The sequence below is a fragment of the Prionailurus bengalensis genome, chromosome X (genome assembly GCF_016509475.1).
Source record: "Prionailurus bengalensis isolate Pbe53 chromosome X, Fcat_Pben_1.1_paternal_pri, whole genome shotgun sequence".
NCBI lineage: Eukaryota > Metazoa > Chordata > Mammalia > Carnivora > Felidae > Prionailurus > Prionailurus bengalensis.
This window is the reverse complement of record NC_057361.1, coordinates 59,686,790-59,713,808: the sequence shown is the minus strand read 5'-3', so window position 1 is coordinate 59,713,808 and position 27,019 is coordinate 59,686,790. Positions and strand designations below refer to the sequence as shown.

Sequence of the window (27,019 nt, the reverse complement as noted above, 5' to 3'; positions counted from 1 at the left end):
ATGGGGTCTCTGTCTGGTTTTGGAATCAAGGTAATGCTGGCTTCATAGAAAGAGTTTGGAAGTTTTCCTTCCATTTCTATTTTTTGGAACAGTTTGAAGAGAATAGGTGTTAACTCTTCCTTGAATGTTTGGTAGAATTCCCCTGGAAATCCATCTGGCCTTGGACTCTTGTTTTTTGGCAGATTTTTGATTACTCATTTGATTTCCTTACTGATTATGGGTCTGATCATATTTTCTATTTCTTCCTGTTTCAGTTTTGGTAGCATATATGTTTCTAGGAATTTGTCCATTTCTTCCAGATTACCCATTTTATTGGCATATAATTGCTCATAATATTCTCTTATTGTTTTTATTTCTGTTGTGTTGGTTGTGATCTCTCCTCTTTCATTCTTGATTTTATTTATTTGGGTCCTTTCCTTTTTCTTTTTGATCAAACTGTCTAGTAGTTTATTAATTTTGTTAATTCTTTCAAAGAACCAGCATGTGGTTTCATTGATCTTTTCTATTGTTTTTTTTTGGTTTCAATAGCATTAATTTCTGCTCTAATCTTTATTATTTCCTGTCTTCTGCTGGTTTTGGGTTTTATTTGCTGTTCTTTTTACAGCTCCTTAAGGTGTAAGTTTAGGTTGTGTATCTGAGATCTTTCTTCCTTCTTTAGAAAGGCCTGGATTGCTATACAGTTTCCTCTTATGACTGCCTTTGCTGTGTCCCAGAGGTTTTGGGTTCTGGTGTTATCATTTTGATTAGCTTCCATATACTTTTTAATTTCCTCTTTAACTGCTTGGTTAGCCCTTTCATTCTTTACTAGGATGTTCTTCAGTCTCCAAGTATTTGTTACCTTTCCAAATTTTTTCTTGTGGTTGATTTCGAGTTTCATAGTGTTGTGGTCTGAAAATATGCACAGTATGATCTCGATCTTTTTGTACATAGGGCTGATTTGTGTCCCAGTATATGGTCTATTCTGGAGAATGTTCCATGTGCACTGGAGAAGAATGTATATTCTGCTGCTTTAGGATGAAATGTTCTGAATGTATCTGTTAAGTCCATCTGGTCCTGTGTATCATTCAAAGCCATTGTTTCCTTGTTGATTTTTTATTAGATGATCTGTCCATTGCTGTGAGTGGGGTGTTAAAGTCTCCTACTATTATGGTATTACTGTTGATGAGTTTCTTGATGTTTGTGATTAATTGATGTACATATTTGGGTGCTCCACATTTGCCGCATAAATGTTTACAATTTTTATGTCTTCTTGGTGGATAGACCCCTTGATCATGGTATAATGCCCTTCTGCATGTCTTGATAGAGACTTTATTTTAAAGTCTAGATTTTCTGATATATGTATGGCTACTCCGACTTTCTTTGGTTGACCATTAGCATGATAGATGGTTCTCCATCCCCTTATTTTCAATCTGAAGGTGTCTTTAGGTCTAAAGTGGGTCTCTTGTAAACAGCATATAGATGGATCTTGTTTTCTTATCCATTCTGTTACCCTATGTCTTCTCATTGGAGCACTGAGTCCATTGACATTTAGAGTGTGTAGTGAAAGATATCAATTTATTGCCATTATGATGTTTGTAGAGTTGGAGTTTCTGGTGGTGTTCTCTGGTCCTTTGTAATATTTGTTGCTTTTGGTACTTACTTACTTACTTACTTATTTATTTACTTATTTATTTATTTTTCATCTTTTCTACCCTCAGAAAGTCCCCCTTAAAATTTCTTGCAGGGCTGGTTTAGTGGTCACAAACTCCTTTAATTTTTCTTTCTCTGGGAAACTTTTTCTCTCTCCTTATATTTTGAATGACAGCCTTGCTGGATAAAGAATTCTTGGCTGCATATTTTTATGATTCAGCACACTGAATATATCCTGCCACTCCTTTCTGGCCTGCCAAGTTTCTGTGGATAGGTCTGCTGCAAACCTGATCTGTCTTCCCTTGTATGTTAGGGACTTTTTTTTTCCCTTTTTGCTTTCATGATTCTCTCCTTGCCTGAGTATTTTGTGAATTTGACTATGATATGCCTTGTTGATGGTGGATTTTTGTTGAATCTAACGGGGTCCTCTGTGCTCCCTGGATTTTGATGTCTGTGTCTTTCCCCAGGTTAGGAAAGTTTTCTGCTATGATTTGCTCACATAACCCTTCTAACCCTATTTCTCTCTCTTCCTGTTCTGGGACCCCTATGATTCTGATTTTGTTCCTTTTTAATGAGTCACTGATTTCTCTAATTCTTAAATCGTGCTGTTTTGCCATAATCTCCCTCTTTTTTTCTGCTTTGTTATCCTCTATAAGTTTGTCCTCTGTACCACTGATTCTCTGTTCTGCCTCGTCCATCCTTGCCACTGCTGCACCCATCCATGATTAAAGCTCAGTGATAGCATTTTTAATTTCATTCTGGTTTTTTACCTCTTTTATCTCTGCATAAGGGATTCTAATCTATTTTTGACTCCAGCTAGTATTCTTATTATCATGATTCTAAATTCTGGTTCAGACATCTTGCTTGTATCTGTGTTGGTTAAATCCCTGGCTGTCGTTTCTTTGTGCTCTTTCTTTTGGGGTGACGTCCTTCATTTTGTCGTTTTGAAGGGAGGAAAGGAATTAATGAGATATAAAATTTGAAATTAAAAAAAATTAAAATTAAAAAAATATTAAAATTAAAAATTAAGAACACACACACACCAAATAGATAATGCTATTTCCTACGTGTGTTTTGGTCTGGGTGTTGAGAGTAGTTTGAGACATTAGAGAAAAAAAGGGGGGGAGAAAAAAAAAGGAAATCTTTTGAGAATTTGAAAAAATGAATACACTGAAGTAGACTGAAATGAGATGTTGGGGGTAAAATACAATTTGAAAAAATATACACAAAAAGAATATAGTAGAAAGAATATAGTATAGTATACTATACTATACTTTATAGTATAGTATAAAGAATATAGTAGAAAAAAATTAAAGAAAAATATTTTTAATAAAAATTAAAAATAAACATGAATTTTTTCATTTTCTGTATTTAAGAAAAAAGAAACAAAAAAGAGAAAAAAGATTAAAAAAGAGAAAAAAAGGAAAAAAGAAATTATTTGAAAATTTGAAAAAGTGAATACACTGTAGTAGACTAAAATAAAATGATGGAAGTAAAATAAAATTTGAAAAAATTACATAGAAGCAAAAATGTAGTAATAAAAATTAAATAAAAATATTTTTGATACAAATTGAAAGTACAAATGAAGTTTTTCTCTTTCTGCATTTAAGAAAAAGAAAAGAAAAAAGAAAAAAAGGAAATTGTTTGAAAATTTGAAAAGGTGAATACACTGAAGTAGTCTAAAATAAAATGATGGAAGTAAAGTAGAATTTGAAAAAAATTACACAAAAGTAAAAAATATAGTAATAAAAATTAAGAAAGGTATTTTTAATAAAAATTGAGAGTAAAAATGAATTTTTTCTCTTTCTGTATTCAAGAACAAGAAAAAAAATTGTAAAAGAGAAAAAGGAAAAAAAAGAAAGAAAATTGAATAGATGAACCTGCTAACAGATTGAAGTAGGACTAAAAATGCTTCATTTTCCCCTACAAGTCAGTCTATGTAGCTCTTTATTGTCCATAAACTAAGCCAGCGGTGAGACTTGTGTTCTTGAAGAGCGAAGTTGGCCGAGTTGGGCGGGGCTCAGTGTAACAGCTCCGCTCTCTACTAGATGGCACTGCTAGCCTACTGGGGTGGGTTGTTGTGGCGTTGTAGGTGCCTACATGCATGCACAGGAGCAGTGAAAATGGCGCCAACAGCTACCCAGTCTGTTCTCCTGGATCAGCAATTCTGCACCCGTCCTCTGTCTTCAGCTCTTGTCCACTCCCCGCTTTTTCACTCTCCATGACCAGGCCCCAGGCAGTACCTCTCTCCCCAGTTTTGTCTCAGATGTGGCTGTTTTCCCTGGCCACTTACTTCTGAAGGACTGCAGCTTTGACCTGTTACGCCCCTCTGGGTGAGGGTCACCGAGCAATGGCTGAATATCGGCTGTACCCAGGAATGCCCGCTGAACCCTGTTGTTGCCGGTGCCCCGAGACTGCAGCCAGGTGCCATCCCACCCTAGAAAAAGTTCGCAAGACAGTGTAGCAGCAGCGTTTCAGGGTTTATGGAAAATCACAACACACGTCTGACACCAGGCTTCACCCTTAACGACCTTACCCCAGCACCAGTGAATGTGGCCGCCTTTTGGGGTCTGCTGGGACCAGGTGACTTCAACAGTCTCTACCAAATGTCCTTCCAGCAGTGGAACTACTTTTCCCCATGTGGCCCAAGAACCTCCCAGACCCCACTCTGTTCCTGTGGATTCGCCCTTCCCACCAAAGCACCGCCAGGTATCAAGCTGTGGACTTGCAGCTTTTGTGCTCCCCTTGTTTACAGTCTTTTTTTAATATATGAAATTTATTGTCAAATTGGTTTCCATACAACACCCAGTGCTCATCCCAAAAGGTGCCCTCCTCAATACCCACACCCACCCACCCCTCAATCCCACCCCCCATCAGCCCTCAGTTTGTTCTCAGTTTTTAAGAGTCTCTTATGCTTTGGCATTCTCCCACTCTAACCTCTTTTTTTTTCTTCCCCTGCCCCATGGGTTCCTGTTAAGTTTCTCAGGATCCATATAAGAGTGAACACATATGTTATCTGTCTTTCTCTGTATGGCTTATTTCACTTAGCATCACACTCTCCAGTTCCATCCACGTTGCTACAAAGGGCCATATTTCATTCTTTCTTATTGCCATGTAGTACTCCATTGCGTATAAAAACCACAATTTCTTTATCCATTCATCAGTTGATGGACATTTAGGCTCTTTCCATAATTTGGCTATTGTTAAGAGTGCTGCTATAAACATTGGGGTACAAGTGCCCCTATGCATCAGCACTCCTGTATCCCTTGGATAAATTCCTAGCAGTGCTATTGCTGGGTCATAGGGTAGGTCTATTTTTAATTTTCTGAGGAACCTCCACACTGCTTTCCAGAGCGGCTGCACCAATTTGCATTCCCACCAACAGTGCAAGAGGGTTCCCATTTCTCCACATCCTCTCCAGCATCTATAGTCTCCTGATTTGTTCATTTTGGCCACTCTGACTGGCGTGAGGTGATACCTGAGTGTGGTTTTGATTTGTATTTCCCTGATAAGGAACGACGTTGAGCATCTTTTCATGTGCCTGTTGGCCATCCGGATGTCTTCTTTAGAGAAGTGTCTATTCATGTTTTCTGCCCATTTCTTCACTGGGTTATTTGTTTTTCGGGTGTGGAGTTTGGTGAGCTCTTTATAGATTTTGGATACTAGCCCTTTGTCCGATATGTCATTTGCAAATATCTTTTCCCATTCCGTTGGTTGCCTTTTAGTTTTGTTGGTTGTTTCCTTTGCTGTGCAGAAGCTTTTTATCTTCATAAGGTCCCAGTAATTCACTTTTGCTTTTAATTCCCTTGCCTTTGGGGATGTGTCGAGTAAGAGATTGCTACGGCTGAGGTCAGAGAGGTCTTTTCCTGCTTTCTCCTCTAAGGTTTTGATGGTTTCCTGTCTCACATTCAGGTCCTTTATCCATTTTGAGTTTATTTTTGTGAATGGTGTGAGAAAGTGGTCTAGTTTCAACCTTCTGCATGTTGCTGTCCAGTTCTCCCAGCACCATTTGTTAAAGAGACTGTCTTTTTTCCATTGGATGTTCTTTCCTGCTTTGTCAAAGATGAGTTGGCCATACGTTTGTGGGTCTAGTTCTGGGGTTTCTATTCTATTCCATTGGTCTATGTGTCTGTTTTTGTGCCAATACCATGCTGTCTTGATGATGACAGCTTTGTAGTAGAGGCTAAAGTCTGGGATTGTGATGCCTCCTGCTTTGGTCTTCTTCTTCAAAATTACTTTGGCTATTCGGGGCCTTTTGTGGTTCCATATGAATTTTAGGATTGCTTGTTCTAGTTTCGAGAAGAATGCTGGTGCAATTTTGATTGGGATTGCATTGAATGTGTAGATAGCTTTGGGTAGTATTGACATTTTGACAATATTTATTCTTCCAATCCATGAGCAGGGAATGTCTTTCCATTTCTTTATATCTTCTTCAATTACCTTCATAAGCTTTCTATAGTTTTCAGCATACAGATCTTTTACATCTTTGGTTAGATTTATTCCTAGGTATTTTATGCTTCTTGGTGCAATTGTGAATGGGATCAGTTTCTTTATTTGTCTTTCTGTTGCTTCATTGTTAGTGTATAAGAATGCAACTGATTTCTGTACATTGATTTTGTATCCTGCAACTTTGCTGAATTCATGTATCAGTTCTAGCAGACTTTTGGTGGAGTCTATCGGATTTTCCATGTATAATATCATGTCATCTGCAAAAAGCGAAAGCTTGACTTCATCTTTGCCAATTTTGATGCCTTTGATTTCCTTTTGTTGTCTGATTGCTGATGCTAGAACTTCCAGCACTATGTGAAATAACAGCGGTGAGAGTGGGCATCCTTGTCGTGTTCCTGATCTCAGGGAAAAAGCTCTCAGTTTTTCCCCGTTGAGGATGATGTTAGCTGTGGGCTTTTCATAAATGGCTTTTATGATGTTTAAGTATGTTCCTTCTATCCCGACTTTCTCAAGGGTTTTTATTAAGAAAGGGTGCTGGATTTTGTCGAAGGCCTTTTCTGCATCGATTGACAGGATCATATGGTTCTTCTCTTTTTTTTTTTTTGTTAATGTGATGTATCACGTTGATTGATTTGCGAATGTTGAACCAGCCCTGCATCCCAGGAATGAATCCCACTTGATCATGGTGAATAATTCTTTTTATATGCCTTTGAATTCGATTTGCTAGTATCTTATTGAGAATTTTTGCATCCATATTCATCAGGGATATTGGCCTGTAGTTCTCTTTTTTTACTGGGTCTCTGTCTGGTTTAGGAATCAAAGTAATACTGGCTTCATAGAATGAGTCTGGAAGTTTTCCTTCCCTTTCTATTTCTTGGAATAGCTTGAGAAGGATAGGTATTATCTCTGCTTTAAACGTCTGGTAGAACTCCCCTGGGAAGCCATCTGGTCCTGGACTCTTATTTGTTGGGAGATTTTTGATAACCGATTCAATTTCTTCGCTGGTTATGGGTCTGTTCAAGCTTTCTATTTCCTCCTGATTGAGTTTTGGAAGAGTGTGGGTGTTTAGGAATTTGTCCATTTCTTCCAGGTTGTCCAATTTGTTGGCATATAATTTTTCATAGTATTCCCTGATAATTGTTTGTATCTCTGAGGGATTGGTTGTAATAATTCCATTTTCATTCATGATTTTATCTATTTGGGTCATCTCCCTTTTCTTTTTGAGAAGCCTGGCTAGAGGTTTGTCAATTTTGTTTATTTTTTCAAAAAACCAACTCTTGGTTTCGTTGATCTGCTCTACAGTTTTTTTAGATTCTATATTGTTTATTTCTGCTCTGATCTTTATTATTTCTCTTCTTCTGCTGGGTTTAGGCTGCCTTTGCTGTTCTGCTTCTATTTCCTTTAGGTGTGCTGTTAGATTTTGTATTTGGGATTTTTCTTGTTTCTTGAGATAGGCCTGGATTGCAATGTATTTTCCTCTCAGGACTGCCTTCACTGCGTCCCAAAGCTTTTGGATTGTTGTATTTTCATTTTCGTTTGTTTCCATATATTTTTTAATTTCTTCTCTAATTGCCTGGTTGACCCACTCATTCATTAGTAGGGTGTTCTTTAACCTCCATGCTTTTGGAGGTTTTCCAGACTTTTTCCTGTGGTTGATTTCAAGCTTCATAGCATTGTGGTCTGAAAGTATGCATGGTATAATTTCAATTCTTGTAAACTTATGAAGGGCTGTTTTGTGACCCAGTATATGATCTATCTTGGAGAATGTTCCATGTGCACTCGAGAAGAAAGTATATTCTGTTGCTTTGGGATGCAGAGTTCTAAATATATCTGTCAAGTCCATCTGATCCAATGTATCATTCACAGCACTTGTTTCTTTATTGACCATGTGTCTAGATGATCTATCCATTTCTGTAAGTGGGGTGTTAAAGTCCCCTGCAATTACCACATTCTTATCAATAAGGTTGCTTATGTTTGTGAGTAATTGTTTTATATATTTGGGGGCTCCGGTATTCGGCGCATAGACATTGATAATTGTTAGCTCTTCCTGATGGATAGACCCTGTAATTATTATATAATGCCCTTCTTCATCTCTTGTTACAGCCTTTAATTTAAAGTCTAGTTTGTCTGATATAAGTATGGCTACTCCAGCTTTCTTTTGGCTTCCAGTGGCATGATAAATAGTTCTCCATCCCCTCACTCTCAATCTAAAGGTGTCCTCAGGTCTAAAATGAGTCTCTTGTAGACAGCAAATAGATGGGTCTTGTTTTTTTATCCATTCTGATACCCTATGTCTTTTGGTTGGCGCATTTAATCCATTTACATTCAGTGTTATTATAGAAAGATACGGGTTTAGAGTCATTGTGATGTCTGTATGTTTTATGCTTGTAGTGATGTCTCTGGGACTTTGTCTCACAGGATCCCCCTTAGGATCTCTTGTAGGGCTGGTTTAGTGGTGACAAATTCCTTCAGTTTTTGTTTGTTTGGGAAGACCTTTATCTCTCCTTCTATTCTAAATGACAGACTTGCTGGATAAAGGATTCTCGGCTGCATATTTTTCCTGTTTAGCACCCTGAAAGTCTCGTGCCAATTCTTTCTGGCCTGCCAAGTTTCAAAAGAGAGATCAGTCACGAGTCTTATAGGTCTCCCTTTATATGTGAGGGCACGTTTACCCCTTGCTGCTTTCAGAATTTTCTCTTTATCCTTGTATTTTGCCAGTTTCACTATGATATGTCGTGCAGAAGATCGATTCAAGTTACGTCTGAAGGGAGTTCTCTGTGCCTCTTGGATTTCAATGCCTTTTTCCTTCCCCAGTTCAGGGAAGTTCTCAGCTATAATTTCTTCAAGTACCCCTTCAGCACCTTTCCCTCTCTCTTCCTCCTCTGGGATACCAATTATGCGTATATTATTTCTTTTTAGTGTATCACTTAATTCTCTAATTTTCCCCTCATACTCCTGGATTTTTTTATCTCTCTTTTTCTCAGCTTCCTCTTTTTCCATAACTTTATCTTCTAGTTCACCTATTCTCTCCTCTGCCTCTTCAATCCGAGCTGTTGTCGTTTCCATTTGGTTTGCATTTCATTTAAAGCGCTTTTCAGCTCCTCGTGACTGTTCCTTAGTCCCTTGATCTCTGTAGCAAGAGATTCTCTGCTGTCCTGTATACTGTTTTCAAGCCCAGTGATTAATTTTATGACTATTATTCTAAATTCACTTTCTGTTATATTATTTAAATCCTTTTTGATCAGTTCATTAGCTGTTGTTATTTCCTGGAGATTCTTCTGAGGGGAATTCTTCCCTTTGGTCATTTTGGATAGTCCCTGGCGTGGTGAGGACCTGCAGGGCACTTCCCCTGTGCTGTGGTGTATAACTGGAGTTGGTGGGTGGGGCCGCAGTCAGTTCTGATGTCTGCCCCCAGCCCACCGCTGGGGCCACAGTCAGACTGGTGTGTGCCTTCTCTTCCCCTCTCCTAGGGGCGGGATTCACTGTGGGGTGGCGTGGCCCATCTTGGCTACTTGCACACTGCCAGGCTTGTGGTGCTGGGGATCTGGCGTAGTAGCTGGGGTGGGTAGGCAAGGTGCACGGGGGCAGGAGGGGCAGGCTTAGCTCGCTTCTCCTTAGGTGATCCACTTCAGGAGGGGCCCTGTGGCACCTGGAGGGAGTCAGATCCGCTGCCGGAGGTTTGGCTCCGCAGAAGGGCAGAGTTGGGTGTTTGAGCGAGCAAGTTCCCTGACAGGAACTGGTTCTCTTTGGGATTTTGGCTGGGGGATGGGCGGGGGAGATGGCGCTGGCGAGCGCCTTTGTTCCCCACCAAACTGAGCTCTGTCGTCCGGGGGCTCAGCAGCTCTCCCTCCCTTTGTCCTCCAGCCTTCCCTCTTTCTGAGCAGAGCTGTTCACTTATGACCTCCCAGACGCTAAGTCACGCTTTCTGTGGGAACACAGTCCGTCAGGCCCCTCCGCTTTTGCCAGCCAGACTCGGGCGCTCTGCTTGACCGGCGAGCCGCCCCTCCGCCCCGGCTCCCTCCCGCCAGTCTGTGGAGCACGCACCGCCTCGCCGCCCTTCCTACCCTCTTCCATGGGCCTCTAGTCTGCGCTTGGCTCCGGAGACTCCGTTTTGCTAATCCTCTGGCGGTTTTCTGGGTTATTTAGGCAGTTGTAGGTGGAATCGAAGTGATCAGCAGGACGCGCGGTGAGTCCAGCGTCCTCCTACGCCGCCATCTTCTTCCCTCCGTTTACAGTCTTATTGGAATTTAAAGCGTCTCCTTTCTCCTTCCTCCCTTTTTAGTTTAGTCCCTGTGGCTGTTTCCAATTTTCCACTTTCTCTCCAGCTGCTTTTGGGGAGGGGTGCTTTTCCTGTATTCTCCCCCACCACCCCCCAGTCTCCATCCTCTCTCTGCCCGTAAAAGCAGTTCCCTACCTTTCACAGCTTCTCGCTCCCCAAATTTACCTCTCTGCACCGCATACCTGTTGAATTCTGTGTTTCAGGTTGTACAGATTGTTGTGTTAATCCTCCAATCAGTTTTCTATGTGTGTAGGATGGTTTAGTGTTGGTCTGGCTGTATTTCATGGGCACAAGACACACAAAAATCTTCCATGCTGTTCTGCCATCTTGGCTCCTCTCTACCCTCTCTCTTCTTCTCCTGGAATTCCTATGATACGGATATTGTTCCATTTGATTGCATCACTTAGTTCTCTCTCCCCTCATACTCCTAGATTGTTTTATCTCTCTTTTTTTCAGCTTCCTCTTTTTCCATAATTTTATCTTCTAATTCACCTATTCTCTCCTCTGCCTCTTCAATCCGTGCTATGGCCACCCCCATTTTATTTTGCACCTCACTTATAGTGTTTTTAAATTCCTCATGACTATTTTTTAGTCCTTTTTCTCTATAACAATAGATTCTCTGCTGTCCTCTATACTTTTTTCAAGACCTGCGATTAATTTTACGACTATTATTCTAAATTCTTCTTCCATTATATTGCTTAAATTGGTTTTGATCAATTCATTAGCTGTACTACTTCCTGGAGTTTCTTTTGAGGAGAATTCTTCCATTTCATCATTTTGGTTAGTCCCTGCAGTAGCTACAAACTGTAGGGCACTTCCCCTGTGCTGTCCAGAGTAACTTGTGTTGGTGGGCAGGGCCGTAGTCAGACCTGATGTCTGACCCCAGCCCACCGCTGGGGCCACAGTCAGACTGGTATGTACCTTATCTTCCCCTCTCCCAGGGGCAGGACTCACTGTGGAGTGGTGTGGCCCCTGTCTGGGCTGCTTGCACACTGCCAGGCTTGCAGTGCTGCTTCAATGGGATCTTGCCAATGGCTTATTAGCTGGGGTGGATCCACAAGGCGCACAGGGATGGGAGGGGAAGGCTTAGCTCGCTTTGCCCTTGGTGTTCCTCCGCAGGAGGGGCCCTGCAGCACTGGGAGGGAGGCAGGCCCAACGGAGGGATGGGTCCACAGAAGTACAGTGTTGGGCATTTGAGTGGTGCAAGCAAGATCGGTGACAGGAACTGGTTCTCTTTGGAATTTTGGCTGGGGTTGGGAGAGGGAAATGTCTCTTGCCAGTGCCTTTGTTCCCCTGCCAAGCTCTGTCCATCTGGGGCTCAACAACTCTCCCTCCCGGTGTTCTCTAGTCCTCCCTGCTCTCCGAGAGCAGAGCTGTTGACTTTTAACATTCCAGATGTTAAGTCCCGCTGGCTGTCAGAACTCACACAGTCCGGCCCCTCCACTTTTGCAAGCCAGACTTCAGGGGCTCCTCCTCGCCTGGTGGGCTGCCCCTCCACTGCCCTGGCTCCCTCCCGCTAGTCCGTGTAGCATGCACTGCCTCTCCACCCTTCCTACCCTCTTCCGTTGGCCTCTTGTCTATGCTTGGCCAAGAGAGTCTGTTCTACTAGCCTTCCGGTAGTTTTCTGGGTTATTTAGGCCAATGTGGATGGAATCTAAGCAGTCAGCAGGACAAGGTGAACCCAGCATCCTCCTACACCGCCATTTTCTCTGAGCTTGACTTGTGAGTGGGTGACAGAGAGGCCAACCTGCATAGAGTGGTTTTGTGTGTTAGAGTATAATTATCAACAAAACTGGATAAGTAATGTGGGGCCAGATTATGAAGACAATGAAAATAAGCAGAGATATTTAACCAGAGTTTCTCAGAAGTCTGAAATTATCAACAGTTTTTGAGCAAGAAGTGACACGATGAAAGTGATGTTTACAGAATATGGATTTGATGACAGTATATATTATAGCGAGGAGAATTTGATATCAAAGAAACTAATCAAGGTATGAGATGATGAGAAGATACATTGGATTGGATGGTAATAACAATAGAGTGGGAGAGAATACAAGAGTCATTTTAAACAACACCTGTAAGTCAGATGTTGGCTAACTAGATATGAGATATGAATCAAGATGATGCCAAGATTTAGAGGCTAGGTAAATAATGCTACCATCGACAGAAGCAGAGAATTCCATAGGAAGATGCCAGTTGTAAAGGGACATGTTGAATTTGTGGTGATAAAAGATTTCAAAATTGAAATATCCAATAGTTGGAGTGAGATACACAGCCATAGCTTGGGAAGAAGAATAACATTAAAGATCTGGATTTGAATGACAAAGTTTTGGTACTTGGTACTTGGTCACAGAACAAAAAGAGCAGTAACAATAGCAGTAATAACTGCAATGTTTATTGAACATTTTCTCTATGCTAGGCACAGAGCTAAGTGCTTTCAATGAATTATTTTGAAATCTCTACAAGAATCCTATTCAGGTAGGTAATATTAATAGCCCCATTTTATAGATAAGGAAGGTGACTCATTTTCCATAGTCACAGTGCTTATGAGAGAGTCCAGCAGGTCTGTTAGTCCACAAAGCCTACATTACCAACAGCTGTGTGTTTTTGTCCGTGGAAATTTTGTGCTGGTGAAATGATAATGAATGTACTAGTGATCACATTAAAATGTGAATTAATTAAATTATAATGTCAAAGATAAAGATTTCCAGATTACATAAAAGAGCAAAATCCAGCTAGATGCTACTCACAAAAGATATCCCTAAGATCAGATTATATAGAAAAATGGAAAATGAAGGAGTATATAAAGATAAATCATGTAAAGCTAACAAAAAGAAATCAATGGTGGCAACATTAATATCAAAAATAGTAAATATAATTCAAAGTACAAGTTAGTAAAAGGGACAGGAAGGATATTTATATTGATAAGAGTTACACATACAAAAAGCAAAATCAGGAAATCACAAACACCCTCTCTATAAATACAGAGAACAAACAACAAATGGTTGCCAGAGGGGAGAGGCTTGGGAGATTGGACAAAATAGGTAAAGGGGAGAGGGAGATGCAGGCTTCCAGTTATGGGGTGACTAAAAGGCATAGCATAAGGAATACAGTCAGTGACATTGTAATAGGGACATAATAGGACAGATGGTAGCTACACTTGTGGTGAACATAGCATAATGTATAAACTTGCCAAATCACTAAGTTGTACACATGACACTAATGTAACATTGTGTGTCAACTATACTCAAAAAGGGAGTTACAGTATAACAAGATGATATAGCAGTTATAAACTTTTATCTACTGAATAGTATCAGTGAAATGTATAAAGCAGATATTTAGGAAAACTTAAGGACAGTATGATAAAACCATTGTATAATCATGGTGGGGCACTATAACATACCTCTATCAGAATGTCACAGATCGATTATAAAACAATAATTAAAGATATAGGAAGATTAATAAACCTGATTTTTGTATTTATGGGTACATATAAAACTATACCCAAAGAGAATACACAAAGAATGTTTATTTTTTAAAAAGTAGAAGTCATACAGATGATGTTGTCAGAATATGACATAAAACTAATAATACAAGTGTAATTAAAAAAATTGACCATGAAGGAGTTAAATTTTACAAATAATTCTTAGATTAAACAGGACACCAAATCTGAAATTAGTGCTCTAAAGTAAAAGGTGATACTACTACTTATCAAAACATAAGAGATTTGGCCAGAGTCCTATTTGGAAATTTTCATATCCTTAAGTACTTTTATTTTGGAAAGAAAAAAAAGTTCTAGTTTCCAGACAAAATGGAGTAGATACACATCTCCCTATTCCTCCTGCCAAGTACAGTAAAAATGCCTGGACACTATCTATAAAACAAACTTAAGAAAATTCTGAAAGTCAGAAAAAAGAAGGGAGACAGGCTATGGACTTTGCACCTGAGAAATGACACAGCAGTGAATATACTGGGTTTTCCTTCTGTCTTGTATATTCTCAGCTGGATGCTGGAGAAGTTTTTATCCCAGAAACACATATGGGTGCAGACTTAAAAAGCCCAAGAAAAACCTTTTCCTTCTATCCAGAGTAACAGGAGAGGGGCAGCCTAGCCAGACAGAAAACTTCCAGACAGTAATGGTTCTACTCTAGCCGAACACCGCAGAAAAAACTGCAGCTCCATTCCCACTCCTATAAGCAAAAGCTGAGTGGGGACCCTAGACTTCTACCTTCACATAGCTGTAAAGAAGCACCTTTTTTCTTCCTTAGGGGTAGTATCTGAGAAGCACTAGTGGGGAGCTCAGACTTTCATCCCTGCCCAACAATAGAGGAACTTCCTTCCATACCCACTAGCAGAAACAAGGCAGTGCTCCCTTCCCTGCCACACTGTGTCAGAAAAGGCCTGCTGAATCAGAAGATTCAGTAAGATCCAAAGTCTCCTAAGATGATACCCCATATTTCCAGAATACAATAGAAATCACTTATACCAATATCCAGGAAAATCTGAACTTCAATAAGAAAAATTGATCAGCAGGCACCAATCCCAAGATAACAAAGATGTTGGAATTGTGACAAAGATTTTAATTCAGTCATCATAAAAGTATTTTAACAAGAAATTATGACCACACTTGAAATTTGAAGGTGTGAAGACTCAGCATAGAAATTGAAATACTCAGCAAGGAAATTGAAGATATAGGGGCACCTGGGTGGCTCAGTCGGGTAAGTGTCCAACTCTTGATTTTGGCTCAGGTCATGATCTCACAGTTTGTGGGACCGAGCCCCATGTCAGGCTCCATACTGACAGCACGGAGGCTGTTTGAGATTCTCTCTCTCTCCCTCTCTCTCTCTCTCTCTTCCACTCCCCACTTTATCTCTCTCTCTCTTTCTCTCAAAATAAATAAACTTTTTCAGGGCACCTGGTGGCTCAGTCAGTTGAGCATCCAACGTCAGCTCAGGTCATGATCTCACAGCCCACCATCTGTGGGTTCAAGCCCCGCATCAGGCTCCATGCTGACAGCTCGGAGCCTGGAGCCTGCTTTGGATTCTGTGACTCCCTCTCTCTGCCTCTCCCCTGCTCATGCTCTGTCTCTCTCCCTCTCTCAAAAATAAACATTTAAAAAAATCCTTTAAATAAACTTCTGTCTCTCTCTCTCTCAAAATAAACTTTAAAAAAGAAAAGAAATTGAAGATATAAAGAACCAAATGAAAGGTTTATAACTGAAAACTACAATAACTGAAGTCAAAAACTCACTAGATAGGCTCAATAGCAGAATAGAGATGATAGAGTGAACTTGGAGATAGAAGTATAGAAATGACCCATTGTGAACAAGAATAAAAAATAGACTGAAGAGCTATGAGCAGAGCCTATGGGACCCGTGGGACTAATACCAAAAGATCTACCATTCACATAATAAGAGTCCTAGAAGTAGAGGAAAAAGTATGGGACTTAAAAAAAGAATATTCCAACTAATAATGGCTGAAAATTTTGCAAAAGGTATAAACCTATAGATTCAAACAGATGAGAAAGTCCCAAACAGGATAAACCCAAAGAAACCCATGCCAAAACACAGAGTAGTAATCAACTCCTGAAAATTAAAGAAAAAGAAAAAAATCTAGAAAGCAATGAGAGAAATGATACCTTGCCTATATGGGAAAAACAATTAGAATGACATCAAATTTCTCATTAAAAACTCTGGAGACAGAGGGAACTGGTGCAACATTTTTCAAGTGCTCAAAATTATAAACAGAATTCTGTATCCAGCAAAATTGTACTTCAATAATAAAGCAGGTAAAAGATATTCTCAGATGAAGGAAAGCTAAATGAAATTTGTCTGCTGGAGATCGGCCCTGAAAGAATGGCTTAAAGGAAGTTCTTGAAATGAAAAGGGAATACAAGATGGAATGTTGGAACATCAAAAAAGAAAAAACAGTAGAAAGATTAAGAATATAGGTAAATACAATAGATGTTAGAAAACTTTAGTTTTCTAAAGTTTGATGTGGTTCTCAAAGTGTGTAGAGGAAATCTTAAAATCTTGTCTTACATGATAAATGGGGGAAAGGTAAATGGCTGAAAGGGAGGTAAGGTTTCTACCCATCACTCTAACTAGTAAAATGTTATTAATATCAGTGATATATGTATAATCCATGTTTGTATGTGTAATGTAATAACTAGAGTAACCACTAAGAAATCTATACAAGGAGATACAGTCAAAAACAGTATATATAAATCGATATGAAATTCTTGTTATATATTTTAGAAGTCAACAAGAAGAGGGGCGCCTCTTCTTGGTTAAGCGTCTAACTTCAGCTCAAGTCATGATCTCACGGTTCATAGGTTTGAGCCCCGCATCGGGTTCTGTGATGACAGCTCAGAGTCTGGAGCCTGCTTCAGATTCTGTCTCTGTCTCTCTGCCCCTCCCCTGATCTCTCTCTCTCTCTCTCTCTCTCTCTCTCTCTTTCTCTCTCTCTTTCTCTTTCTCTTTCTCTCTCTCAAATATAAAATTTAAAAAAATTTTAAAGAAGCCAGGAAGAAGAAAATAAGGAAATGAAGAACAGAGGAACAAACAGAAAACAATAATGAAAATAGTAGGTTTAACCCTATCATTAATTACATTAACTGTAAATAGCCTAAGTGCACTAATTAAAAGACTGAGGTTGACAGAGATTTTTTTAAATAACCCACATGTATGCTGTCTTCATGAAATTCACTCATATAAAAATATAGGTAGATTGAAATGAAAATTTAAAACGGGAAAAGATACACTATGTAAAATCTTAAAAAATCAGAAGTGGCTACATTAATATCTGGTAAAATAGACTTCAGAGTAAAGAGAGAAAACAGATAATAAGAACAACATTAGGAATGAGAAAGGGGATATAGCAAGAAAAATGGAGGAGACCTTTAAAATTATAAAAGAGACCTGTGTCATCTGCCATCTTGTGCAAAGCAAGGTGGCTTCCACATTTCCTGAGTATCTTCTCTGCTTCCCCCTCAATTGCCCCTTGATCACAGACATTTCTTGTGATCAGTTCCAGAACTATAGCAGTACCAGTTGCAGCTTCCACTGTTGTAGAGGAAGTGGTGGCCACGGTGGCCTCCACAACTTCCACTCTCCGCTGCATTGCCTGGGCCTCAGTCAGAACTGTAGATCTTTGGAGCCCAGCCTGGACCAGGGTGGCACCAAGCCCCCAATCCCGCCATAGCAATAGCAGCAGCCACCCCTGAGGCCACTTACCACCGCAGCAACTTCTGCTGCCACCTCAGGATTTGTCCAAGCCCACTGTGCCTCAGGGACCTGGCCCAGCTCTCAGAGTAGGCAGTGCTCCACCAACCTCCAGCTTAGCACTACTCACCACTTTCCCAATCTCTTGGGCCCCCACAAGGCTGGGCCCCACCCACACCCTCCTGCCACCTGTCACCTCAGTGCTCCCTTGGGTGCCCCCAACCATGTTGTCAAGCAGCAGGGTCATCACTATTCCCTCAGGCTGGGCACCCACCGCCTCCACCCACAAGCTGCCTCAAAGGTGGCGAAGTGCAGACAGGCCTAAGCCCTGTGGTAACATGGGCCTATGTACTGCCCACTGAGGTGGCAGAGAGCCCTGGAGAGGCTAGCAGCACTACTCATCCTACAACAGCAGCACCACCAGGATCCCACATCCAGTAGGCCTGGTGGCTGCAGCAAGGAGATATCCCACTTGGAGGAGTTTAAAGCCAACTTATCTCTCTTGAGGAGGCATGGAGAGAAAACTTACTCTCAGCATTGTTGGTTGTTTGCTGGGAATCTATCTGCAGATATCATGGAGGATGAATTCAAAAGGCTAAATAGGGAGAACCAGGAGAAAGAAAGGATTTGGACTTATTAAACTTGAATCTAGAGCATTGGCTAAAATTGCCAAAGCTGAATTTTATGATAAACCCATGAGAGTTTTCAACCCAGCTTTGAGTTCACTTTGCCATACGTGCTGCCCTTTCCATTCAGAATTTTAATCTTATGTTTCCAATGAACTGTTGGAAGAAGTCTTTTGCCAGTTTGGTCCTATTGAAAGGGCTGTTGTAATTGTGGATGATCACAGAAAACCTGCAGGGAAAGGCATTGTTGAATTTGCTTCTAAACCAGCAGCAAGAATAGCATGTGAAAGATGCAGTGAGAGTGTTTTTCTTACTGACAACTCCTTGTCCAGTCATTGTGGAACCACCCAAACAATTAGATGATGAAGATGGTCTTCCTGAAGAACTCGCACAGAAGAATTCAGTGTATTAAAATGAGACAGAAACCCCTACTCATTTTGCCTAGTATGGCACATTTGAGTATGAATATTTTCAGCAATGGAAGCCCTTGAATAAAATGGAAAAACATCAAAGGAAACAAATCAATAAAAACATGAAAGATATGCAAGACAAATTGAAAAGTGAAATGGGAGATGCCTATCGTGAGCATCAAGCAAATATTTTGCATGAAGATCTGATGGGACACTAGGAGGAATTAAGACACATGGAAGAACTTCACAATCAAGAAATGAAGAAATATAAAGAAATGCAAGTAAGGCAACAGAGAATAATGTAGAAGGGAAAAGAGATGAAGACTGGTCAACGTGAGATGGAAGAATAAATGAGACATCAAAGAGTAAAGTTATAGCAGATGGGTAGAGGGATCCAAGAGAAAGAGACATAAGAATGGATGGTAGAGGGGCAAAGAACATGGCAGAGCCCTATGGTTTAGGAGGCCAGAAATTTCTACCTCTAGGTGGTGGTGGTGGCATAGGTTATGAAGCTAATTCTGGAGTTCCACCAGCAACCATGAGTCATTCCATGGTGGGAAGTATAACATATGTACTAAGCATTTTGGGCAGAGAGATATGAGACCTGTGGGTGTACAGGGTCCTCAAGGAATGAGGCCTGGAACTCCAGAAGAATGTGGTAGAGGGAGAGAAGTGTACGAAGACCCAAACAAAAAGCCCTGATTTTAGATGTGATATCTAGGTTTTCATTTCAGTTCATTTTTGTCTTTTCTTGTTTAGATACCAATCTTTCAAATTCTTGCATTTCAGTAATAAAGCTGCCTTTTAATGGATGTTAGCAGTTTATTGACCTAATATTTATAAATGGTCCATTTGGGCAGGTACAATTACATAATGCAGTGTTTGAAATGGGATTTTTTCCCCCTTATTTCCTTTGTTTTAGCCATGTAATGTCTCTCAAGCTATGGTAGTGTATCTTGTGCCACTGAATTTCCAAAGTGTACCAATGATTTTTAACCATGCTTCACATAAATAGAAAAATAGTTATAAAAATAATAAAATTATAAAAGAATACCAACTTTAATTTTGTAAATCTAGATAAAATTAACAAATTTTCTAGAAAAGTAAATCATATAAGAATAAGCTGAATAAGAAACATGCATAGAATCATATGAGAAAATTATAAAACTAATGAAGAGCATAAAAAGATACTTTAATTACTAGAGAGATACTCTGTTGCTAGATAAAAATAGTTAATATTGAGAGTTAGTTGAGCCTCTGACTCTTGATTTCAGCTCAGGTCATGATCTCATGATTCCTAAGATCGAGCCCAGGCTCTGCACTGACAGCACAGAGTCTGCTAGGGATTTTCTTTCTCTCCCTCTCTCTCTGCCCTTCCCCCAGTTGCTCACTCTCTCTCAAGATAAATAAACTAAAAAAAATAAATTTCATATGGAATAGAAAATGTACAATAATAACCAGGTTTTTTTAAAAACTAAAAACAATAAGAGAAGACAGATCCATCATAATTAAAATGATAAAGATTACAATCCAAATAGAGGCAAAAGGATGTTATCAACAATAGCCAAATTATGAAAAGAGCCTAAATGTCCATCAGCTGCTGAATGGATAAGGAAGTGGTGTGTGTGTATATACATGCATGCAATGGACTATTACTCATCCATAAAAAAAAGAATGAAATCTTGCCATTTGCAATGACATGGTTGGGGCTAGAGAGTATTACGCTAAGAAAAATTAGAGAAAGACAAATACCATATGATCTCACGTATATGTGGAATTTTAGAAACAAATGAACATGGCAGGGTTGCAGGGAGAAAGGAAAACCAAGAAACACACTCTTAACTATACAGAATGAACCTATGGTTACCAGAAGGGAGGTGGGCAGGAGGATGGGTTAAACAGGTGATGGGGACTAAGGAAGGCACTTGTTGTGATGAGCACTAGGTGTTATATGTAAGTGATGAATCACTAAATTCTACACCTGAAACTAATATTACACTGTATGCTAACTAACTGGAATTAAAATAAAAACGTGAGAAAAAAGAATATAAATAAATACATCTAGGAAAATCATTCATTTAGGCCTGCTACTTTCCATTTTATGCAAAACTGAATTCTAAATAGATTAAAAATCTAAGCAAAAATAAATAAACTTATAAAATATTAAAAGGAAATATGGGAGAATGTTTTTGTGATCTTGAGCTGAAGAAAACTGTCCTTTGCAAGACACAGAAAAGGAAAAATTGGCAAATTCAAAAACATGAAAATTTAAACAAATCTTTTATATAAAAATGAACTGTGTTTGAGGTTGAAAGACAAATAACAAAGTAGGTAACGTATTTTTCATACATATGATAAAGGGTAATACTCATGAAACATAAAGACCCCTTGAAAGTCAATTAACAAAAAGATAAACTACTTAATAGAAACATGGAAAAAGGGCATGAACAGGCAAATCATAAAAGAAATACAAATAACCAGTATATACATGAAAACATGCCCAATATTACTAGTAATAAAACTGTTTCTTTAAAGTAGCAGATAAGCAAAGATTAAAAAGATGATTATTAAAGATGTGGGGAAACAGTCGCTTTCTATACTGATGGTGTAAATATAACTGGTACAACCTTTTTAGTGGACAATTTGACAGTCTGTTAGCAAGTATTCCCTTTGTCCTAACAGTTTTACTTATTAGAATTAATCCTAAGGAAATCACAGAATAAGAGCATAAAGATGTAGGTACAAAGATCATCACAGTGTTGCTTATAAGTAAAAAACAGTTTAAATGTCTGCTATGGAATCTTATATAGCTTTTACAAGGGATAAGTTAGAAAAAGTAGATCACAAAAGAGTATGTGTAGTATGATCGATCCCCTTCACATAAAGTCGGATAATTATTAGCCTTCTTTATTTTCTGTGCCTACACACACACACACACACACACACACACACACACACACAAGCTAAGGCTCCTTACATGAGATAATATATAAAATATTTTAGCACAGTGCATGGCACATAACATTAAACAAATGGTTGCTGTTTTTATTGTCAGTTTTCAGTATCCATTAAGTAGTCTGCCATCAGGCACTGTGCTAAGTGCTTATGATAAATAAGGTACTGTCTTTGAGAAACTCTGTCTATTGGTAATCATCCCTTACCACTTGCCTATTCTACAGTGTTGTTCACTGTCAGATCAATTGTTGAAATACAGGGTAGACAGGATTGTCTCATTTGTACCATTACCACCAGAATGTTGGTTTGAAATAATTGAAAGAGACCCCTTATTTCAAAGTTAACACTTTGATTGTTTTAAAATTCTAAGATTTTTTTAAAAACTAAGATTGTTTTAAAATTCTCTTCATTTCAAGATGAAGATGGAACCAGCTTGAATTCAAGTATCCTAGCAGCACTCCAAAAAATGCAGGATGGCTATTTTGGTGGAGCAAGGTAAGTGACCTCTGCGCACTCTTTAGTGAAATGAAATGAAATTTGGAAGCTGGCTATAGTTATGGTAGACTTGTGATGCATTTCTCTGTGTTTAACAATATAGTCCCATCCTATTTAGAGGAACTTATTTTTGATAGATCGAATCAAAGAGTCTAATGTTATAGAGAAGGGTTGGAAATTTGCCCAAACCTCATTAATTCAGTGGACCAGAAAACTTATTCTTTGAAAAGCAAAAAAAGTTACTGAACTGTTTAATTATGGATGCTTTTCTTTTTTTCTTTTCCCTAAGTTTTTAGTTTGAAAACTTTCATGCTTATAGAAATGTATAAGAATACTATTGAACACCATATACCCTTCCTCAGGATTCCCTGTTAACATATGTCTCATTCATACACACTCTCTCCCTCCTCTTCCTTCCCCTCCTCTAGCTCCTCCCTCCCTTCTTCTCTTCTTCCATATCCTCCTCCCTCTCTCACACATGCATATGTGTGTGCATACACACACACACACACACACACACACACACATACTTGCTGAAGTATTAGAGTTAGCCAAAGACATCACAACTCTTCAACCCTAAATACTTCATTTTGTCTTATAAGAACAAGAGTATTCTCACACATAGCTGAGATATAATCATCACACTCACAAAATTTAATATTGATACAGTACTATTATCTAATATAGAGTCCATATTCAAAATTACCCAATTATCCTAATAATGTTTTTTCCCATAGCTTTTTTCCCACTCTAGGACCCAATCAAAGATCACATATTAGCATTTAGTTATTATATCTCCTTGATGTCTTTTAGTCTAGAATAATTCCCCAGCCTTTTGTGGATCTTTTGTGACAGTTTCGACACAGTTTTGAAGAAGGAAGGTCAGTTATATTGCAGAATGTCTTTCAATTTGGTTAAAGCAGTATCTTGCTAAGTTTCTCCCTATCCTTTCTACGACAGTCTTTAACCCGTCTTATCTTCCACTGCTGAATTAGTCATTACTGGGGTTTTAAAGTGATAAGTCTGTGTTTCTATCATTCTGTGCATATTAATTAGAATCCTTCTGTTTAAAAAAATAGCTTTCTGGGGTGCCTGGATGACTCAGTAGGTTAAGCAGCCAACTCTTGATTTGGGCTCAGGTCATAATCCCAGAGTCATGGGATCGAGCCCCGTGTCAGGCTACATGCTTAGTTCTCTCGCTATCCCTCTGCCCCTCTTTTGCTCATGCATGTATGCACACACTCTCTCACTCTCTCAAAAAAAATTTAATGAAATTTTAAAAAGAGCTTCCCTTTATCCCCTTTTATTTTGTAGTATTAGTGTCAGCATAGATTCATTGATTCTTATTTTATTCAATATGCCATGCTCTATTCCTGTCATTGCTCATTTCAGTGTTCAAATTATCCAAGGTCTGGCCATTGGGAGCCCCTTCAAGCTGGCTTCTTTTTTTTAATCTATTTTTGAGTAATGGCCTTTATTGAGCACTGTCCACCAATTCTGCTTTGAGTGGGTTTTTGGCTTGAGCAACAATATGTGACTCACTTCACAGAAGGCAGAAGGCCAGCCCCTCCAGTCTGTGAAGGGAGGTGGGAAATGCATCACTGCTCCTCAGGGAGAGGAGGACAACATCCTTTCTCTGAGAAAACAACCAGGCCCAGTACTCACACTAGCTTCCTCAGTTGATTTTGTCCTAGAATATATACAGGTTGTTGGTGGCAGCCCCAGCAGGTGCCAAGTTGTGTTTTTTAGAAGATCAGTACTACTGACTTGGTTTTGTAGACAGGGGAGGATATGACCTACAATTCTCTATAATTCATAAAATTTTCAAATACCATCTCTGGTTTTTGATCTTTAGGAGCACCTGGGTGGCTCAGTCAGTTGAGCATCCAACTCTTGGTTTCAGTTCAGGTCACATTCTCATGGTTCATGAGTTCTAGCCCTGCATTGGGCTCTGTACTGACAGTGCGGAGCCTGCTTGGGATTTATATCTCCCTCGCTCTCTGCCCCTTCCCAGCTTGCTCTCTCTCTCTCTCCCTCTCTCTCTTTCTCTCTCTCTCTCTCTCAAATAAATAAATAAATAAATAAACATTAAATTTTTTAAAAAATGATCTTTGATCTCTCTAGAGTGTATTATGCTAAGCAAAATAAGTCAGTCAGAGAAAGACAGCTATCCTATGATTTCACTCATATGTAGAATTTGGAAAACATGGCAGATGATCATAGGGGAAGGGAAAGAAAAATAAGATAAAAACAGAGAGGGAGGCAAACCATAAGAGAGACTTAAATATAGAGAACAAACTGAGAGTTGCTGGAGGGGAGGTGGGGAGGTGGGCTAAATGGCTGATGGGCGTTAAGGAGGGCACTTTTCGGGATCAGCACTGGGTGTCATATGTAAGAGATGAATCACTGGGTTCTACTCCTGAAGCCAAGACTACACAGTATATTAACTAACTTGAATTTAAGTTTAAAAAAAAAACATGCTAAGGAAAAGAAAAAATTAAAATTAAATTTTAAAAAATGATCTTTGAGAATTTTTTTAAACAATGTAATAGATTTATGATGATTTATTTTCATTCTGACCCAGCTTCTCTGCAGCCAGTGGAAATTTTGGCCAGATATTTGACATCATTAGCCACATAGTATATGACAGTGAAAGAGAACAAACTGATCTGCTGATAGATTGTGAGCCCATAATTGTAGTCTTTATTAACACAGTACCCTAACCTACACTACATCATGCCTAGGAGTGCTATGTAATTTCATATTTACAAAATGTACACTGTTATATAAACATTATGAGTCCCACAGCCAAACAGTCTAGGTATCCTTTTTTTCACTGAAATGTGTTGTTTTTAAAGGATTTCCTCTGGTTTTCTGTTTTCTATTTGCCCTGTAATTGTCAGGATTCAAACAGGTAAATTGTCAGAGTTTTTGACAACATCTTGCTGCACACATTTGAGCTTCATGGATCCTGGACCTGAGGGTAAGCTGTACAGTGAAGATTATGATGATAACTATAATGAGCTGGAACCAGGTGACTGGATGAATGGCCACAGTTCAACCAGTAATGGTAAGGAAGCTTCATAAAGGCAGTGGCCTTGATGGGTAAGAATACAAAGTATTGTTGAGCATCCTCCTTAATATTTCTCACCACCAGCAGCTTCACTCCTATTTAATACACGTAGATTTCTACTTCTGTTTGGCTTCACTTTTTATCCTTCTACTTACCTTTGGTTCCTGGTCTAATATCCCTGTGGTGATTGTGAAGTGTGGAGTTTGACTATCTCCTACTAAGGTTAGGGAAGACTTCTTTCCTGAGTATAGAAAATGGCTAGTGACTTCAAAATGAGAGGAAACAATGGTAAGAGGTATTTAATCAAGCATGTAGTAGGAGAACTATACATATACAGTACTGCTTTTTGACACTTAAAAGCATAAAACTAAGAATCTCAGAGTACTTTTTATGTATAATGTTATTGGGGCACAGAATCTCTGGGGAGGTCTGCATAGTTTGAAAAAGCCTATTCAGTGTGCCTATTGCTTTCATACTACAAACTAGACAAATAAAGCACAAGAAATCTGACTGGCTGCTAGGAATACAAAGATGATAGATATAGTGAGAAAGCATCATGGGGGCATATATTAAAAATGGCTGAGAAACACCCTAATGTGTTAAAATACTAACCTAGGCAGGGCAAGAATTACATTGTGTGAATCCCAAAAAGAGAAGGACCAATAAGAGTGAATTATTCTTCTAGCTATCTAAAATATGGTTTGCCTGCTTTCATTGTGTCTTTGACTGTTAGCCTGTTTCTTAAAGCAGCCAGTTTCTTTATCCTAAGAGTGGTGTGTTAGAGAAAAGAAAATAATTGGCTTTCCTTAGTGAAGTAGCAAGCATTATCTCATATGCAATAGACCAACACATCAGCATTCAGGATGATTTTCTTCTTTGGGCTCAGCATTGACTCACCTAAGTACCATTGAATTTATTCTGCATTTGTTTTTGTTAGATCTAAAATAGTGTGAATTTCTTTGTTGGAAAAATACATTAAATACAAGGTTATTTCCTGTTATTAATAATTACCAAAGTCATGATATCTATCTTGGCATAAACAACTACTTTGAAAACAAGACAAGAATAATCATATATTGAGGTTGTTTGCTATTCTATGGGTAGTTGGGATTTTCATCTGTAGCACTCATTCTTTTGGATTACTTTCTAAAACACAACTTTTTAATGATATATATGTGTATACACATATATACACATATATTACTAAATTTGATATTGTGCCTAAGTCACTTTCTCCTCTCTGGGTTTACTCATAGGTGGTCTCACAATGGCTGTGTTTATCGCTTGCCAGCTCTTCCATGCCAAGAACACTTCCCTCCATATTCTTCATAATCCTCCACTCAAGTATCTATATCATATTCAAGGTTATAATATTTGTCATTAGGATGTCACTGAGAATGATTTCCATTTTTACAGCTTTGCTAGCTTCCACTGATCACATCAGAACACAGAAAAACATCTGGAGAGATCACTGAAAATGATCAAAAACCAGATGATGTATAACTGACCTAGCAGACTTTAGTATGCATCCAAACACTGTGATTTTCCTACTATAAATGTTGTAAATGTTCATGTAAAGTCTGAAACATTAGGATCCATGAGGTCTGTGTATGTATTTTGTTTTCATTATCCATAGTCAGGGACAATGTTATAGGAGGTGAGTGGGAGAAGGAGAGCCCAAGAGGATATGGACCGTATCTGTCTCCTTCATCACTGAAACCTCAGCAGCTAGTACACCACCTAGTACTTAGTAGGCAAGAAATATTTGGTGAATAAATGAAGGTGGTGACTTGAAAAGACCAATGTGTGGCCAGTAGTCCTTTTGACACCAGTGCCACACGGAGATTGTTTTTCCCATATAGCAATTGTAGCTGCCATTTA

At 39.0% G+C, this 27,019-nt stretch overlaps 1 protein-coding gene and 1 pseudogene across 4 annotated transcripts in view; both read left to right on the top strand.

The window, feature by feature from the left end:
• The window catches only part of PHKA1 (phosphorylase kinase regulatory subunit alpha 1), a 195,594-nt gene that overhangs the window by 131,948 nt on the left and 36,627 nt on the right, over positions 1 to 27,019 (top strand). For all 4 annotated transcript variants that reach the window (XM_043569863.1, XM_043569865.1, XM_043569864.1 and 1 more), the window contains exons 17-18: positions 21,987 to 22,065; positions 24,969 to 25,135. In XM_043569863.1, coding sequence (XP_043425798.1) covers positions 21,987 to 22,065; positions 24,969 to 25,135 — 246 coding nt within the window. The remainder of the gene's footprint in view (positions 1 to 21,986; positions 22,066 to 24,968; positions 25,136 to 27,019) is intronic.
• Positions 12,265 to 19,415, top strand: LOC122477701 (annotated as a pseudogene).